The 17,385-nt window shown below is 45.9% G+C and overlaps 2 protein-coding genes across 6 annotated transcripts in view; both read left to right on the plus strand.

Annotated features, from left to right (window-relative positions):
• Window positions 1–17,385, plus strand: part of ZNF71 (zinc finger protein 71) — a 204,484-nt gene that overhangs the window by 11,862 nt on the left and 175,237 nt on the right. For 2 of the 5 annotated variants that reach the window (XM_014342907.6, XM_034945809.3), the window contains exons 3-4: window positions 6,622–6,748; window positions 14,075–16,238. The exons of 1 other annotated variant lie outside the window; for it this stretch is intronic. In XM_014342907.6, coding sequence (XP_014198393.5) covers window positions 6,622–6,748; window positions 14,075–15,564 — 1,617 coding nt within the window. In that variant the 3' untranslated portion in view covers window positions 15,565–16,238. Of the gene's footprint in view, window positions 1–6,621; window positions 6,749–14,074; window positions 16,239–17,385 lie in introns of those variants that run through there. 2 more of the 5 variants (XM_034945811.2, XM_034945810.3) reach the window with 1 other exon arrangement.
• The window catches only part of SMIM17 (small integral membrane protein 17), a 43,476-nt gene continuing 32,717 nt past the window's right edge, over window positions 6,627–17,385 (plus strand). Inside the window, exon 1 of the mRNA XM_014342910.4 lies at window positions 6,627–6,748. The gene's annotated coding sequence lies outside the window, so the exon portion shown is untranslated. The remainder of the gene's footprint in view (window positions 6,749–17,385) is intronic.

The raw sequence follows: 17,385 nt of genomic DNA on the forward strand, positions 1-17,385 counted from the left end.
GATATATTCTAAATATGTTCATTGATGGTTCTTGGAAAGGTACCTGCATTTTCCTTGCTTGGGCAGCAGGACTGGGCATTTCTGATTCACAGCCCTGAGAGTATGATAATTGAGAGTATGAGAGTTGTATGCTCATTTTGGGCAAATACTCAAAGCAGGTAGCTTTTTATGTGTCTTCCTATCACATACGATTGCTTTCTTGGGCCTGTTCAAGGTACCATGTAAGAAATTTAAGGATTCAGTCATTTGCTGTACAAACATTTATTGAGTACCTACTAAGTGCCAGGCGCTGTTCTAGGGCCTGAGGATTCTGTGGTGGCTCAGGCAGACACAACTTCACAACCCCCCATGAAGTAGATGCTGTTATCCCCTTTTAACAGAGGAGGAAACTGAAGCCTGCAGAGGTTAGGTAATTGAAGATGTTCACTTTCATACATTCACATAGCTAGAAAATGGCCAAGCCAGGGTTTGATAACAGGTCTTTGTACTTCTCAGACATGCCCTTAAGACACTGCACTGTCTTTCAAAACACAAACAAACAAACAAAAACACTCACCCCCCTGTATTACTTGTGGCTGCGTAACAAGTTACCCCCAAACTCAGTTGCTTAAAGCAACAACTATTTACTATTTTACACAGTTTCTGAGGGTCAGGAGTGGGGCAGTGGCATGGCTGTGGCTCAAGATCTTCAGTCTTCTCAGGGCTTCCCAGGCTGGAGAATCCCTTCTGAGAGGCTCACACAGTGGTTGGTGGTGGGATGCCTTAACTCCTTACTGACATTGGTGGGAGGCTTCAGCTGCTGGTCAGATGGGCCTCTCCAAAGGACTCTACAGGGCAGCTGGCTTCCTCCAAAGTGAGTAATCCAAGGGAAAAAGAGGGAGTGTGCCCAGGACCAAAACTGTGATCTTTATAACCTTTTTGTCTTTTTTTCCCCCCTAAATTTCTTATTGTGCTAAAATACACATAACATAAAATTTGCCATCTTAACCGTTTTTAAGTGTACAGTTGAGTGGCATTAAATGTATTCCTAATGTGCAGCGCCACCACCATCCATCTCCAGAACTCTTTGATCTTGTAAAACTGAAACTCTGCAGCCATTAAACAAACACTTTCCATCCCCCTCCCCTCCGCCCCTGGCAGCCACCATTCCACAAGTCTCTATAAATTTGACTTGATACTTCATTTAAATCATGGAATCGTGCAGTAGTTTTACTTCTGTGTCTGGCTTATTTCGCTGAGCATAATGTCCCCAAGGTTCACCCTTGTAGCATGTGTCAGAATTTTTTTTTTAAAGGCGGAATAATATTCCATTGTATGCACAGACTGCATTTTGCTTATCCACTCATGTGCTTACGTACACTTGGGTTGCTTCCACCTTTTGGCGATTGTGAATAGTGAGTGTGCATATAACCTTTCCTTGGAAGTGACACCACACTAACCTCTGCTGTATGTTGTTGATCACACAGAATCACCCTGGCACAGTGAAGGGGCTACATAAGGCTGTGGATACCAGGAATTGGGGATCATTCGGGGCTGTCTTGGAGGCTGCCAACACACACACACACACACATACACATAAAACATGAAAATATTCACAGTGTCACTCCTCTGATACAGCTGCTGTTCACATTTTGAAACATTTCCTTCCGTCTTTTTCCTGTGTATTGTTTTCATGTGGTTGAGATAAAATGGTTATTTAGAATTCTGGAAACCCAGAAGCAACTCTACATGGAAAAGCTCTGCATAATTTTGTAATGAAAATAGCTATATAATTGGCCATGAGGGTAGGCTATTATTTAATGAATCCCATGCCATGGATGTTATGGTTGTCCAAAGGCTTGCCCATATAAATAAAATGGAGTGGACATCTTTGTGCATGAAGCTTTGCCCAATTTTTGGATTATCTTGTTGGGATAGATTTCCAGAAGTAAAATGTCTGAACATTTTAAAGACATAAAATGTGTAATATTAACCTTTTAATTGAAGAAACAATAGGTAAAACGCACCTATTTGAAAATTAGTAAACTGGGAAAATGAATTCTCCCACTTCCCCTCCCCATCCTGAAACTACTGGCATCACCTGCTCTTACCAGATTCTATTTTGGTTAAGAGCTTTATTGAGATATAATTCACGTATCGTAAAATCCATCCATATAAAGTAGACACATTAATATCCAGTGCTTTTTAGTTTATTTACAGTTATGCAACCATCACCACAATATTTTAGAAAATTTTTACCACTCCAAAAAGAAACCCCATACCCATTGGCAGTCACTCCCCATTTCTCTCCAACCCACCCTCACCCCTAGGCAACCACATATCTACCTTCATTCTATTTTGCCTATTCCGGACATTGTATATAAATGAGGCATACGATATGGATTTTGCCTGTCCCGGACATTGTGTATAAATGAGGCATACGATACAGATTTTGCCTATTCCGGACATTGTCCATAAATGAGGCATATGATATGGATTTTGCCTGTCCCGGACATTGTACATAAATGAGGCATAAGATATGGATTCTGCCTGTCCCGGACGTTGCATATAAATGAGGCATCCGATATGGATTTTGCCTATTCCGGACATTGTACATAAATGAGGCATACGGTATGGATTTTGCCTGTTCTGGACATTGTACATAAATGAGGCATACGATATGGATTTTGCCTGTTCCAGACATTGTGTATAAATGAGGCATACGATATGGTCTTCTGTGTCCGGCATCTTTCACTTGGTGTCATGTTTTCCAGGTTCCTTCATGTTGCAGCGTGTGTCAGAGCTGTCGTGTGGACGAACCACATTATTTATCCATTCATCAGGAGATGGACATTTGAGTCGTTTCCACTTTGGGACTATTGCGAATAGCATTGCTATGAGCATCAGTGTATAGTTTTTGTGTGGCACTCTGTTTTCATTTTTCTTAGATATCTACCAAGAATGAAAGTGCTAGGTCATAAGGTAACTCTGTGTTTATTCACTTGAGGAAATGCCAGACTGTCTTCCAAAGCAGCTGAACCATTTTACATCCCCACCAGCTGTGCATTCTTACCAGTTTCTTGCATTCACTTCCATAAAGAGGTCTGCGCCTGTATAAGCACATATGTGTAAATTTCCCTTTATTATTTCCTCTTATGGAAATGTTAACAAACTAGACACACTGTTCTGGGCATTGATCTGTTTTTTCATGTAACAGTATATTCGGGAGATCATTCTGCACCTGCAGCTAAGGGGCTGCCCCCTTTTTTTTGTTATGGTTGTGTGTATTCCACTGTGGTGGATTCACTGACCTGATTTATCCAAACCCTTACTGATGGCCATTTGGGATGTGTTCAGTCTTTTTACTTCTTCATCTGATACTGTAATAAATATCCTTACACATCTATGTTTTTGCATGTGTGTTAATATATCTGAATTAGTCTAAAGTGTTCAAAAGAATTTGAATATTAGTTTTGATAGATTTTGCTAAATGCCACTCCATAGACATTGTCCCAGTCTGTTCTCCTATCAGGAGTGTCAGAGAGGAATGTTTCAGTATTTGAGTTGGAGAGAGTATTTCCTTTAGAGAGGAATGTTGTTGCAGTATTTGTCCTTTTGTGACTGGCATATTTCATGGAGCAGAATGTCCTCAAGGTTCACCCATGTTGTAGCATGTGTCAGAATTTCTTTCCTTATTAAGTCTGAATGAGGTTTCATTGTATATAGAGACCACATTTTCTTCTTCTTTTTGTCTGTTAGTGTACACTTGTTGCTTCCACCTTTTGTCTATTGTGAATAGTGCTGTTAGGAACATGGGTGTGCAAATACAGAGTGCACCTGTAAAATTCTAAATTAGATTCTGTCCCTCTCCTGCTCAGACCTTCCAAAGAATGAATAAGAAGGAGCCAGCTTAGGCCAGACCTGAAGGAAGAGCATTTTGGGCAGAGGAAACAGCTAGTGCAAGTGCCCTGGGGGATATTCGAGGAGAGAAGGCAGGCTGGCAGGGCTGGAGCAGAGCACAAGGGGCGGAGCAGGTGTGGGGACAGGGTGGGGGTCAGAGGTCAGAGTCAGGACTACATGTATGGGCACCACAAGTTTTCATTACCTGCCACTCTGGGTGGTTCGTGAGAGGCAGCAGCCTGCAAGGATGAGGACTCGGGCTCTGGAGACAGCCCATGAGGTTCAAAGCCTGGCTGTCCCACGCAGTAGCTGTGTGCTTTGGTCCAGGAACCTACCCTGTCTGTGCCTTGGTTTCTTTTATCTCTACCTTCCAGCCTCCCTCCAGTGCCCTCTATTGACAGAGCTTCACAGGGAGTAGCTGCTAAGGCAGAAACATCACGGGATCGCAGAGTCAAAGCCCGCAGTTCTCTGTGCAGAGTGTGGAAGGGGGGCTTTTGGGGATGAAAGACAATCACTTAATCACTTTTAAACAGGCATACTATATTATAATGTTAGCACCTGACTCGTAGGTCTGTTTTAAGTTAATAATGACTGAATCAATATGTGCCAGCATGGTATCTATTTCTCAAGGCTGCTGTAAATAAGTACCACAGACTGTGCAGCTTAAACAAAGGACATTTATTCTGTCACAGTTCTGGAGGCTGGAAGTCCCTGATCAAAGTATCCACAGGACCACGCTCCCTCTGAAGGCTCAAGGGAAGGCTCTGTTCCAGGCCTGTCTCCCACTTGCTGGCAAGTTCCCTGGCTTGTGGCAGCATAACTCCATTCTTCACACAGCCTTGTCCCTGTGTACATGTCTGTCTCTGTCCACGTTTTTCCTTTCTGAAATGCAAATTAAAACCACAGCATCACCTTACCCCAGCCAGGATTGCCATTATTAAAAAGTCAAAAAACAATAGATTGGCGTGGATGTGGTGAAAAGGGAATGCTTATACACTGCTGCTGGGAATATAAATTAGTACAACTTCTTTGGAAAACAGTATTGAGGTTTCTCAAAGAACTAAAAGTAGATCTCCCATTTGATCCAGCAGTCTCACTACTTGGTGTCAACCCAAAGGAAAATAAGTAATTATATCAAAAAGACACCTGCACATGTATGTTTATTGCGGCATGATTCACAATTGCAAAGATATGCAGTCAATCTAAGTGCCCATCAACCAATGAATAAGGAAAGTGCCCATCAACCCATAGATAAAGAAAATGTGATACACACACATATAATATATATGTATATCACATTTATACACATACACACATACATACACACACATACCATGGAATACTACTCAGCCATAAAAAATAATGAAATAATGTCTTTTACAGCAACTTAGATGGAACTAGAGGCCATTATCGTAAGTTAAGTAACTCAGGAATGGAAAACCAAATGCTGTGTGTTCTCACTTATGAGTGGGAGCTAAGCGATGGATATACAGAGGCATACTGAGTGGTATAATAGACTTTGGAAACTCAGAAGCGGGCAAGGTGGCGGGGGGGTGAGGGATGAAAAACTACATATTGGGTATAATGTACACTATTCAGGTGATGGGTGCACTAAAATCCCAGACTTTACCACTGTACATTTCATCCCTGTAACCAAAAATTACCTGTACCCCTAAAGCTATTGAGATTTAAAAAATTGAAAAACAAATTTCCCTTTTCTATAAGGACACCAGTCCTGTTGGATTAGGGCCCCCTACCCCCACTCCAGGATGACCTCATTTTAACTAATTACATCTGCAGCAGCCCTGTTTCCAAATAAGGTCATGTTCTTGAGACCTTGAAGGTTGGGACATCAGCATATGAATTGGAGGGGCTCATAATTCAACCCATACCAACCACTTAGAGTAGTACCTGGCACATAGCAGCTGCTGCATATATGACTGGTGTTGCCTACCTCATCATCACCATCCACCCTGCTCCGCCAGGTTCTTTCAGTCCACAGGCTTGTGACATCTACCACAAAGCTTGTGACATCTACCACAAAGTGCTGCTCCTTCCACGTGGACTTCTCTCCACTCCCCAGCAGTCTCATCTGCCTTTTCACCTTCGGGTCTTGATCCAAGCTCTCTTCCCTACCCAGAATCTCCCACTAAAGACCCAACCACCAGTTCTCTTCACAGACTACTCAAAGTCTTCCTGGGCACCCCCCACAGCTGGCATTACTCAGGCACCTGAAGACCTTTGTTCATACCTTCATGATTGATTGCGTTTACCAAATTACGTGTCTTTGTCTGCCTCTGCCATGAGGAACTAGTTCTTGAACCTTTTGTGTCTGTATCCCAGCACTGGGCTTGCTGCCTGGTGCTTAGTAGGGGCTCAGAAAAGTTAGCTGTGCCCCTGGATTCCATCTGGGGCTCTGCCTCTGCTGTGCTCCTAATGCATTTGTTGATTCACGGGGTTAGACTCACTTTGCCTTCAGTTCCTTTCCATCTGGTTCTCAGATCTGTGACCTTCTGTTCCAGAATGTTTCATATGGGATTTATTTCTCTGTCAGAGTGCCAACCCAATATAACTAGACACAGAGAAAACTGTGAGTGATCCCTTTAGAACTCTGCATCTTATTGAAATCACTTCCGCTACATCCCATCTGCCTCCCCTAAATCCTCTTGGCTTTTCTGGCCATTCCTCCACGCCTCTGTAAGGAGGGCCCTGCGATGAGCGGATGTGGGTTTCCTCTTACAGGAATCAGTGACGTTCAGGGATGTGACTGTGGACTTCACCCAGGAGGAGTGGCAGCAGCTGGAGCCTGCCCAGAAGGACCTGTACAGGGATGTCATGCTGGAGAACTACAGGAACCTGGTCTCACTGGGTAAGGGGCAGCTTCGTTGAGTTACTCGTCATTGGCCCATAACTTCAGGACCACAAATAAATTAAAAAAAAAAAAAGATCAACAGATCTGACTACATGGAAAGTTTTAAAATTTGCTCTACTTGAAGCTAAAAATAAAGTTGATCATGATGGTATGGGAAATAATATTTCTCACGTGTTTTACATTCAAAGGGTCATAATTATGTAAGCAGCTCCTGGGAATAAGAAAAAGACTAAGCGAATGATAGAATGGACCAAACTTATGAGCTGGTGATTCATAGATTTAGAAATACACAAACTTACACTTTATAAAAGTTTTTTAAACCTTACTACTGGAGACACACAAATTGAGGTACTAGCAGTTTTTGCCCATGAAGTGCACAAAGATCAAAAAAGAATAATAGCCCATATTATGCGGCTGTAGAGGAAAGGACTCTCATTTTAGGAGTATAAAGTTGGGACAGCTCTTTTGGAGGATAGCTTGGCCTTATCAGTCAAATAGTGAAGGATTCCATTTTTAGAGATCTGTCCTTTAGAAATTCTCACGTAAGTATGCAAAGTTTTCCATGGGAAGAAGAATCAAGGAAAACGACCTAAATGCCCAGCTGTCTAAGACTGACTGAACGTATCAAGGCCTATCGATATGTTGGAAACCAGGCAGCTCTTCAAAGCTGAGGACTGTTTGTAGGCACTGACATGAAAAGATGTCCCACAACATACTGTTAGGTGAAAACACTCACTTTTGGAATCAGAGTGTGGTCCTATTTCTTTAACAGCTTTTCTGGAGGTATTATTGACCTGTAATTAACCACGCATATATAAAGTGAAGAGTTTGATGCATTTTGACATAGTGCATACCCAGGAAACCATCACCATGATCAAGATAAAGGACATATCCATCATCCCCAAGAGTTTCCTCATCTTCCTTTATTACCCCTCTCTCCCCTTCCTCAACCCCCATCCCCAGGGATCCCCTGGTCTGCTTTATGTCACTGTGGTTGAGTTTACATGCTCTCCAGTTTTATATACATGGAATCATACAGTATGTACCCTTTTTTTTTTGGTCTGGCTTTTTTTGGTTTGACTTGCCATTATTTTGAGATTCACCCATGTCATTGCATGTCTCATAGTTCATTTATTTTTATCTCTGTGTATTATTCCACTCTATGAGTATGCCACTATTTGTTTAGCCATTCGCCTGGTGATCAACATTTGGGTCATTTCCAGTTCTGGGCTATTACAAATAAAGCTGCTGTGAACATTTGTGAACAGTTCTTTGTGTAGACATTTGCTTTTCCTTCTGTTGAGTGGAAAGTCTGGATCATGTGCTACATGTATATTTAACTTGTTTAAGAAACTGCCAACCTGTTTTCCAAAGTGATTGTACTATTTCACATTTCCACCAGCAGCACACAAGCTTCATTCTAATTGCTTTATCTTTTAAATTTAGCCTCCCTTGTAGGTGTGTGGTCTCATCACTGTGCTTTTCATTTGATACTGACACTTGTAGGTGTGTGGTCTCATCACTGCGCTTTTCATTTGATACTGATAATCTTTTCCTGTGCTTATTTGATGTTTGTATATTCTCTTTGGTAAAGTATCTGTTCAAGTGTTTTTCCTGTTTTTTTTTTCTGTCGGGTTATTATTGAATTTTGAAAGTTCACTATGTATTCTTTAACTATCTAGAAGTCCAATGCGCTATCCATTGCGTCACAGAGCCAGACCACTATGTATTCTTGATACAAGATTTTTTTTAGATATATGCCGTGCAAATATTACCTCCCATTCTGTGGATTGTGTTTTCACTTTCTTGATGGCATCATTTCTGACTCTAAAGTTTTTAATTTTGATGTAGTGCGATGTATCTATTTTTTGTTGTTCTCCTTGCCTGTATTTTTGGTGGTATATCTAAACAATCTAACTCAAAGCCACGAAGATTTATTCCTGTGTTTTATTCTAAGGTTTTAGTGGTTTAGCTCTTCACTGAGGTCTTTGATCCATTTTGAATTAATTTTTGTGAGTGATGTAAGAACGGGGCTCAACATCATTCCTTTGCATGTGAATATCCAGGTGCCCCGGTGCAATTTGTTGAAGAGCAGCAGTTTTTAATTCAATGAAGTCCAGTTTATCAATTTTTTGGTTTTGGTGTCATTTGTAAGAAATCTTGGCCTATCCCAAGGCCTCAGAGGTTTTCTTCTGTAAGTTATATAGTTTTAGGTTTTACATTTTGTTCTTTGATCCATTTAGAGTTGAATTCTTAATATGATGTATTAATTCAAGTTTATTGGGGTATGTTGGGGGGACAAATGTATGTCCAGTTGTCCAACACCATTTGTTGAAAAGACCACTTTCTCCAATCGCCTTTGCATTTTTATCAAAAATCACTTGTCCATACAAGTGTGGGTCCAATTCTGAATCCTGTTCTGTCCATCTGTTTGTGTGCCTTTGCACCAATACCAAGCAATGTCATCCTTTCAGATCTTGCTTTTATGACTTGTGCCCAGTCTAGAATGACATTCTCCTCAAGATCATTCGGGGTTTTCTACCCAAAGCCCCATGAATGACAAGGTTTTACAGTCTGATTGGTAGGAAAAGGCACTGTTCCCAGCCCTGTGTCAGCTCCGGTCACTGTTTTCAAATCCTTTCAGATGTTTTTTTCCTGTGTTGGGTAGTTTCCTGACATGCACGTTTTGACCAATAGTCTGCTAAATACTGGAGGGAGTTCCTTGCAGGTCTTCAGAACACCGTGCAGCTCATTCCTCTCTCATCTGTCCTGGGAACTCTATCTGCCTTGGTCTCTCAGCTCTGTCTCCTCAACTTGGGGAGTTGGCCAGACTGTACCTCAATTTACCTTTCCTTTGTCAGAGCCTGGAAACTTCCCAGGCAGTTAGCTGGGGCAGTTGTAGGACCCACCTTGTTTGATTTTCTTCTCTCAGGGATTTTGCCCTTCATTGCCTGATATTCAATGTCTTCACAACCATTGTTTTATATATTTTGTTTTAGGCTCAAGGGAATCTTATCCTTTATACTCTGTCTTGGACAAAAGCCCCATTTGGGGGAAAAATGTGTGTGTGCATGTACAGGCGTTGGAGGGGAGTCTAAAATATAAACCAAACTGTTAACTCTGGTGAGTAAGATTACAGGAGACTTCCATTTTCTTTTGTTTTTGTTTTTTTTGAGACAATCTTGCTCTGTTGCCCAAGCTGGAGTGCAGTGGCATGATCAGAGCTCACTGCAACCTCCGCCTCCCTGGTTAAAGTGATTCTCCTGCCTCAGCCTCCTAAGTAGCTAGGATTACAGGTGCCTGCCACCACACCCAGCTAATTCTTGTATTTTTAGTAGACATAGGGTTTCACCATGTTGGCCAGGCTGGTCTCAAACTCCTGACCAAGTGATCTGCCTGATTCAGCCTCCCAATATGCTGAGATTACAGAGACTTCCATTTTCTCCATTACTGTTTTGGTGTTTGATGTTTTAAAAACAAGTGTGAATTACTTTCTAATCAGAAACAAGCATAGAAAGACAGAAAACTGAAAAACTGTGAAGGACAAGAGATTTAGCAATGTGAAAAAAGAATGCACCTACATTTGTATCAAAAGGAATGAATAGCGTTTTGCACATTAACGGCTTTTGGCGAAAGTGCCCTCTGCAGAAGCTTTGGATGTCTCCCATGACAGTGGCCATGCCGTCAGACTTCCTGCTCTTTTGCTGACCTGACTAGAGAAAAGGTGTGATCGGGTAGTTTTAATCTGGGTGGTGTGGAACTGTGTTATCACAGCTGTCGTGGTTAAGCGCTGAGTGTTTGCTGTTTGCAGATGATCTCTACTGCAGGGTTTTAGCCTGAGAAAGGGAGGTGGCTTCCTCCCCGCTGTCCCTCTGCTGGTATTCTGCCCCCAGCTCTCCTGATTTCTCCAGGTCATGTTCACTCCAGGAGACTTCCAGCTATATTCACAACCAAGACTCCTGGTCCTCTCTGATCGCTGCCAGCTCATATTCCAGAGCATCTCAGACTCCATCGGCCCCAAACAAAATTCACCATCACCCCTGGAGACAGTCTTCTCTCCACCGAGTCTACACCCCACACTACCATCTGTGCCAGCATCTGGACATTGTGCCACACCCTGACTAGGGTCTCTAAACCACAATCATTCTCCTGCATGAAGTATTTCTCAGTTCTTTTCCTCTGAGATGGGAAAAGTGATGCATGGTAATATAGCCACTCCTCAGGAGCCACAGCTCGGGGGCCACACTGCCAAGGCTTGAATCCTGCTGTGCCTCAGGTGTATTGTGCCCTCGAGTACATCTCTGACTCCATTCTTGTATCTCCGTTTCCTCATCAGCAAAATGAGGATGGTCATAACTATCTACTACTGTATGTAACTCAAGTATGATTGTGAGGGTCTCCAGAGATCCGTGCAAATTGTTCAGCATTGTGCCAGGCGTGTTGCCAGTGCTCCATACTCGCTTATCTGGTACCTTCTGTGTGCAGGCTGTGTGGGGAGCTGGGGGGTGAGCAAGGCCCTTGCCTCTAGTGGAGCTGACTCCTGCTGGGGGCCAATAATAATCAGATCAAGGGACAGGCAGAGAAAAATTGCCACAGGTCACTGAGTGTTCATAAAGAAGTGGGCAGGAGGACCTTCCTTCCTTACGTAGGGTGGATTGGGAAGGCTCCCGTGGGGTTGTGGGGAAACAGGCCTGAAGGATAAGGACGTCCACGGCAGGTCCACAGGACAGTGGGTGCAGAGGCCCTGAGGCAGGAAGAACACACGGACAAGAGGGAGAGCATGGTGATGAGAAACTGGGAGGGAGGGTGGGCAGGGGACGATTCAGGCAGGCCTGCTGGGTGCTGAGGTCCCTGAGGCTGCTGGAGGTCCTGGCATCATTCTCAGTACCGTAGGGAGGTCACGGGAGGGTTGATCTGACTCCTCAGAAGACCGCACTCCCGGAGGAGTGGAGGACGCATTGCAGGGGTGAGAATGGGGTGGGGAGGACAGAGAGGAGCTGCTGTCGCATTTCAGGCAAGGACCCGTGGTGGCCAGCTGGCTTTTTGTCAGTGGGGACTGGGAGATTTGGTCTGATTCAGGCTGTTTGCGCACAGCGATGCTTGCCAGCAGTCAGGACAGTGGGAGGGAAAGGGCAAGTCAGGGTGTCTGCTAAGTCTCTCTAAAACAATTTTTAAAATTTTATATTTAAAACTGTGAAAAATATATAGAGAACATAAAATGTACCATTTTAACCACTTTTAGGAGTACAGTTCAGTGGCCTTAAGGACATTGATGTTGTTGTGCAGCCATCACCGCCATCCATCCCCACAGCTCTTTTCATCTCCCGCAAATGAAACCCTATCCCCATTAAACACCAACTCCCACCCACTCCTCAGCCCCCGGCATCCTCTGTTCTACCGTCTGTCTCTGGGAATCCGACCTCCAGGTACCGCAGATGAGTGGAATCACATGGCATCCATCCTTTCATGTCTGATTTATTTTACTAAGTCTCTTTGATGGGCTTTGCTTTTTTAAAAAATGTTTTTCATGGGGAAAGTCTGAAATCCCAAGTTTCGTATTGGATGTGTTAGGCTTGGGCTATCCAGTTGAGATGCTGGGCTTTTTTGAACAGTTTGGACATAGCCCAGAAAGCAGGTCTGGGCTGAAGGTGTATGTTTGAGCAGCATCAGCCTGTGGATAACGTTTAGATCCAGACTCACTTCGTGTGGCTTTGAAGGTCCAGTGTGATTCAGGAGAGTGGTCTCAAACTCAGGTGGCCTCAGGAACTACCAGGTGGATCATTTATGTGGAGGAGGGGGACAGCTGCTGCCCCGTGCAATGTCTTGTTGCCCATAAGAATGAGGCTCCACGTGGCCATATCTTCATGTTTTTTATGAGCTAGCAGCCACATGGACAGCAACTTTTAAATGCTGGGAATGAGTCCCCTGATGCAGAGTCTAGACTCCACCTAGGCTAGAAATCGAGGTTTAGAAATGAACAGGATACACGTGGAAGGTGATTGAAGCTGTGGGCACAGAGGTATTTAGCCAGGGAGGGTGGATGAGCAGAGAAGAGGGTCTGAACCCAAGCTCCACGGAATGCCTGCCACCCAAGAACTAGGCAGCGTGTGACGGAGCAACAGAAGCAATTGTGAGACCCCAAGTCATGTGATTATTGTGGGCTCAAGCGAGCGGTCCTGTGTGTATGAACACTTAGTGCTGAGGCTGATGAGAGGGCCGGGGTGCGGGAGGGCTGGGGCCAGCCAGGGCAGGTGCGTGATGAGCTAGCGGGAGCCGGAGCCCCAGCCAGGGGAGGGGATCTTGCAGCCAGCAACCCCGGGGCAGCCACACCAGAGAAGTGGCAAAGGGGCAGGAGAAATGCCCGATTTTTCTCTCATTTCACTTCCGGTTTCCTGCCTTTGGCCAAACACACAGGAAGCCAGTGGGCAAAGTCAGCATCCTGAGCACAGGGCAGGTCAGAGAAGGGTGGAGAATAGAAAGTGGGTCGAAGGAGTAGAGAATAACCAACACATGCCATATAAATGCTAGCTATTTATTATTTCTTTATTCTTTTTCTTCTTTTTTCAATATTTATTTATTTATTTATTTATTTATTTATTTTTTAAGAGACAGGGTCTCACCCTGTCACCCATGCTGGAGTGCAGTGACGTGATCATAGCTCACTGCAACCTCGAATTCCTGGGCTCAAGTGATCCTCCCACCTCAGCCTCTCAAGTAGCTGGGACAATAGGCATGTGCCACCATGCCTGGCTAATTTTTAAAAAAAAATTTAGTAGAGGCGGGGGTGGAGGGTCTCACTATGTTGCCCAGGCTGGTCTCAAGCAATCCTTGCCTCAGCCTCCCAAAGTGTTGGGATTACAGGCATGAGCCACTGTGCCTGGCCATCTTATTATTTCTGATAAAAACTGTTGCTTGAGGAGCACGACTGGTTGTGGATCTGCAGGATGAAGTGAGGAGGCCCTGCAAGTCAGGAGCCGGCTGCAATCATTCCTACTCAGGTTTGCGGAGCCTGCCCTTTGCTCCCTGCAAGCCCAGCTCACTACTGCAGTTTCTCTCCAGGAGTGCCTGTCATCCCTCTTCTGAAGGGACATTTGCTCTCCCTGTTCACCTCCTGTGTTGACTCTGCTTCATAAACCACATTGGCCTCAGTTCCATGCCTCCCTCCTCCCTCCCTCTCTGATCCAAGATTCTTCTTTGCTAACTCGCTCTGTGTCTTGGGCCTCATTAGGGTCGGTTTCATTTGCTCCTTCCTGCTGTGGAGCTTCCTCACTCCCAGCATCTTTAACTACATGTATTTGCATCTTCTGTTTTTGTTTTTTTCAGACTGGGAGACTAGACCTGAAATGAAAGAGTTGGATCCAAAGAATGACATTTCGGAAGACAAGCTCTCCGTTGTTGGGGTGGCCACGGGGGGACCCACGAGGAATGGTGCCAGGGGTCCTGGCTCAGAAGGAGTGTGGGAACCAGGCAGCTGGCCAGAGAGGCCGCGGGGAGATGCAGGTGCAGAGTGGGAGCCATTGGGAATTCCCCAGGGGAACAAACTCTTAGGGGGCTCAGTACCCGCATGTCATGAACTGAAGGCATTTGCCAACCAAAGCTGTGTCCTGGTCCCACCACGGCTGGACGACCCCACAGAAAAGGGGGCCTGTCCACCCATAAGGCGTGGCAAGAACTTCTCCAGCACTTCAGACCTCAGTAAGCCCCCCATGCCCTGCGAGGAGAAGAAAACCTACGACTGCAGCGAGTGTGGCAAGGCCTTTAGCCGAAGCTCGTCCCTGATAAAGCACCAAAGGATCCACACGGGAGAAAAGCCGTTTGAGTGTGACACCTGTGGGAAGCACTTCATCGAGCGCTCGTCCCTCACCATCCACCAGCGGGTGCACACGGGCGAGAAGCCCTATGCCTGCGGGGACTGCGGCAAGGCCTTCAGCCAGCGCATGAACCTCACTGTGCACCAGCGCACGCACACGGGCGAGAAGCCGTATGTGTGCGACGTGTGTGGCAAGGCCTTCCGGAAGACCTCCTCTCTCACCCAGCACGAGCGCATCCACACGGGGGAGAAGCCCTACGCGTGCGGGGACTGCGGCAAGGCCTTCAGCCAGAACATGCACCTCATCGTGCACCAGCGCACGCACACCGGGGAGAAGCCGTACGTGTGCCCCGAGTGCGGGCGAGCCTTCAGCCAGAACATGCACCTGACCGAGCACCAGCGCACGCACACCGGGGAGAAGCCGTACGCCTGCAAGGAGTGCGGCAAGGCCTTCAACAAGAGCTCCTCGCTCACCCTGCACCAGAGGAACCACACCGGCGAGAAGCCCTACGTGTGCGGCGAGTGCGGCAAGGCCTTCAGCCAGAGCTCCTACCTCATCCAGCACCAGCGCTTCCACATCGGCGTGAAGCCGTTCGAGTGCAGCGAGTGCGGCAAGGCCTTCAGCAAGAACTCCTCGCTCACGCAGCACCAGCGCATCCACACCGGCGAGAAGCCCTACGAGTGCTACATCTGCAAGAAGCACTTCACGGGGCGCTCGTCCCTCATCGTGCACCAGATCGTGCACACCGGGGAGAAGCCCTACGTGTGCGGCGAGTGCGGCAAGGCCTTCAGCCAGAGCGCCTACCTCATCGAGCACCAGCGGATCCACACCGGCGAGAAGCCGTACAGGTGCGGCCAGTGCGGGAAGTCCTTCATCAAGAACTCCTCCCTCACTGTGCACCAGCGGATCCACACGGGCGAGAAGCCCTACCGATGCGGCGAGTGCGGGAAGACCTTCAGCCGCAACACGAACCTGACGCGCCACCTGCGGATTCACACCTGAGCGCCCCTGCGCAGGGCTCTCACTGGCGGTGCCCAGGACGGACACCAGATGGCTGCGCGCTTTGTCAGCAGTGCTGTGAGAAGTTCTCCCCTGGGGTGGGGACTCGGGGTCAGGGGAGCTCAGGAATGTGGGGTTGTGGAGGGGCTGGCTGATCACACATGCCCCCTCCTTACTGAGCCTCAGAAAGCAAGCCCCTCGGTGTCTGACGTATCTGGGGACACTTCAAGGTTCACTGTAGCTGAGCCATGGCCGCTGGTAACAGACATCAGGGTTCCAGACTAGCCCTCTTGAGTAACTGTCCTACGAGCTGGGACAGGTCACGCCTGCCTCCACATCTGTTTCTTCAGCGGGAAAGTGGAGCTGGTGGAGGGGAGGGAGGAGACATCTCCCTCTTTGTCAGATACATCCTGGAGTCCAGATGCAGCTTGTCACCATCTGCATTTTCTCGGTGGGTTGGGAGCGTGAGGGCCTTCCTATCCCTCCACCCACCGTTTCCCTGCAGTGCGCGCTGGCAGCCACCAAGCTAGGAAGTGGCAGGAGTTTGCCGGTTGTTTGTGAGGGGAAAAAATTTTTTTTCAGAGTTAGCAAATAACAGTAACTACTGCTTTGAATGCCAAAGTTTCTTAGAGTGGTCTGTTACGTTTTTTAAAAATAAAACTTTTAATTAAGGGAGACTATGTTATTTTAAACAGTCTTCTGTTTTGGCCAGTTGTCTGGTCAAAGTCGGCTTCAGTGATTGTGGGAGGGGCAAGAGGGAAAAGAAACAGCAGCAGGTTTGATATTCAGAAAGAAATATGCATGGATTCAATAAGTATATACATCTGAGCACAGATTATTTTTATAGTGATTTTTGCAGCTAAATGTGAAGGCAACTGTCTTAAGTCCCTTCCTGCTGCTGTAACAAAAGACCTTAGACTGGGTAATTTATAAACAATAGAAATTTGTCACTCATGGTTCTGGATGCTGGGAAGTCCAAGATCAAGGCTCTGGCAGATTTGGTGTCTGATGGGGTATGTTCTTCATAGGTAGTGCTTGTGTCTTGATGTGTGTCTTCACGTGGTTGTAAACGGCAGACTTCCTCAGGCCCCTTATAAGGGTACTAATCCCAGTCACAAGGGCCCTGACCTCATGACCTCCCAAAGGTCCTCCCTCTTCATACTGTTACATTGGGGATCAAGTTTCCAATATGTGAATACAGGGAAGCACCAACAGACCATATCAGTAACTTCGAGTGAGTTTCCTAAGGCCGACTGAAGCTCTGTTTACACATGAGTGTTCCCCAAAGTGCACTTTCTCTGGGGCCTTTTAGGCCATACTTTTTATTTTGTAATTTGATACTACTGGTTGCTAATGTTCTGGCATTTCCAGTTGTTCCACACTCCCTGACACTGGTGTACACAAATAAATAATACAGAAAAAAAATTATATCAGCAAGCACATTCTGCAAATAAGAAAAACAGCCACTCGGGCACGTATAAACAAGGTGGACCGTTTTTCAAATTCTGGCAGTCAAGTGGGCCTCAGGGTGGGTTTGATTCAGGCTCTCATCATTGGAGCCATAGCTGTGGTTCTCTGTGATGCTCTGGCTCTCCCTTCGTACTTCTTAACATCATCCTCGGGCTGGCTTCCCACGTGGGATTGTGGTGGTTTCCAGCAGCGAGTCTTGATCAGACATTGCTTTAGTTGCATCTGTTGTGGGAATAAATGAGAATATGTATGCACTGCAGAGAATGGAGTGTTAAAACAGTCAACAAATGTTAGCTAATATGTACACAAGATTTTACTACTCTTTAGCGGCAAAATGGAGGGGAAGACCTTCTA

Source organism: Pan paniscus, chromosome 20 (genome assembly GCF_029289425.2).
Source record: "Pan paniscus chromosome 20, NHGRI_mPanPan1-v2.0_pri, whole genome shotgun sequence".
Classification (NCBI taxonomy): Eukaryota; Metazoa; Chordata; class Mammalia; order Primates; family Hominidae; genus Pan; species Pan paniscus.